General features: G+C 40.1%; 1 protein-coding gene across 1 annotated transcript; it reads right to left on the reverse strand.

The window, feature by feature from the left end:
- Positions 1 to 334: 334 nt before the first annotated feature.
- On the reverse strand, positions 335 to 465 carry FIBRA_09499 (uncharacterized protein; the record flags this gene model as incomplete). The annotated part of the gene is made up of 2 exons (XM_012321792.1): positions 335 to 382; positions 415 to 465. The coding sequence occupies 2 exons, from the start codon at positions 463 to 465 to the stop codon at positions 335 to 337; spliced, it is 99 nt and encodes a 32-aa protein (XP_012177182.1).
- Between the last annotated feature and the right edge of the window lie 1,078 nt (positions 466 to 1,543).

Raw genomic sequence — 1,543 nt, forward strand, 5'->3', positions numbered from 1 at the left:
TGCCAGTTGCAGTGGCTCAGTCTCTAAGTCTAGTTCTAGTATAGCGCATCCAGCCTTACACATAGCAGTACTTTTATCAGTAGTAGTCTTAAGTGGAACTCTTGATTCTCAGTCATCAGGTCCCTTAACAATAATTCAATATGCATGATAGTTGACCGATTTACAAAGAGAGCACACTTTTTACCAATTACCAAAGAATTCTCAACACAGGATCTTGCGTTATTAATGTACCAACAGATTTGGACATTACATGGACTTTCAGAGAAGATCATTTCGGATCAGGGAACACAATTCTCTTCAAAACTATTCCAAGAGTGGTGCAAACTACTAGGAATCAAATCGGCAATGTCAACAGCATATCATCCACAGACAGATGGTCAAACTGAATGAGTAAATCAAAGCTTGGAAACATACCTTCACATCTCTGCAGTAGTAGATTGCATGATTGGGCAAATTATCTACCATTGGCAGAATTTGCATACAACAATCAAGCACACAAAAGTACCAAGGCTTCTCCGTTCATGACGGAGTTAGGATTTCACCCAAAAATGTTACCCAGCAAGTTGCAGGCTGCAAAGCACCCTGAACTTGATAACTATGTAATTTCAAGGCACAAAGCGCAAGAACAGGCAAAAGCAGTGTTAGTATTGGCAGCAGAGAGAATGAAATGGTATTATGACAAGAATGTTACCAAAGTTACATTCAAAGTCAGTGATAAATGTCTCCTAGATGCTTCGGATCTGAAGCTACAGACATACAATCGAAAACTCTTGCCAAGATGCTACAGACCATTTGAGATAGTGGAACAATTGGGACTGGTTACATCTAGACTATAACTTCCTAAGTCTTACAGTGTGCATCCAGTGTTCCACTTGTCCTGTCTACATGTCTTCAAAGAAGACAAAATTCCCAGACAAAAGCAGAAACCTCCACCTCCAGTTGTAGTCAGAGGTCAAACTGAATATGAAGTTGAGAAGATAGTCAACGCCAGACTTGATAATAATAACAAAATTATGTATTGAGTACGCTGGAAGGGATACACAGAGTCAGACAACACTTGGGAACCACCCAAGGCACTCAAGAAAGTTCAGAAACTAGTTAATGAATTTCATAAGAAACATCCAAAAGCACCTCAGCCTATATCAAATGTTGATGATCATTCTGATGAAATACTATTTCAACGAGAAGGTATCAACATTTATGACGAAGATAGTGAAGGTTGGGGATATAGGTATCTCCAACCCAAACCACTGATCTTCAAAAAGACCAAGGAATTTGTGTTTATTCCCAAGCAAGGCTCAGAGCATGCAGCAGGATTTGATCTGGCAGCTGCAGATGAAATTATCATTGAACCAGGAACTAGGAGTTTAGTCAGAACTGGACTCAAATGTGTTATTCCTCCACACAGCTACAGATGTGTTGCACCTCGAAGTGGACTTGCAGTAAAAGAGATTGATGTTGCAGCTGGAGTTATAGATCGGGATTACAGAGGTGATGTTACAGCTTGGAGGGGGGTTTCTTTTCTTTTCCTAACTATTCGTCA

The sequence above is a fragment of the Fibroporia radiculosa genome, assembly GCF_000313525.1.
Source record: "Fibroporia radiculosa TFFH 294 genomic supercontigs, scaffold56930, whole genome shotgun sequence".
Lineage (NCBI taxonomy): Eukaryota > Fungi > Basidiomycota > Agaricomycetes > Polyporales > Fibroporiaceae > Fibroporia > Fibroporia radiculosa.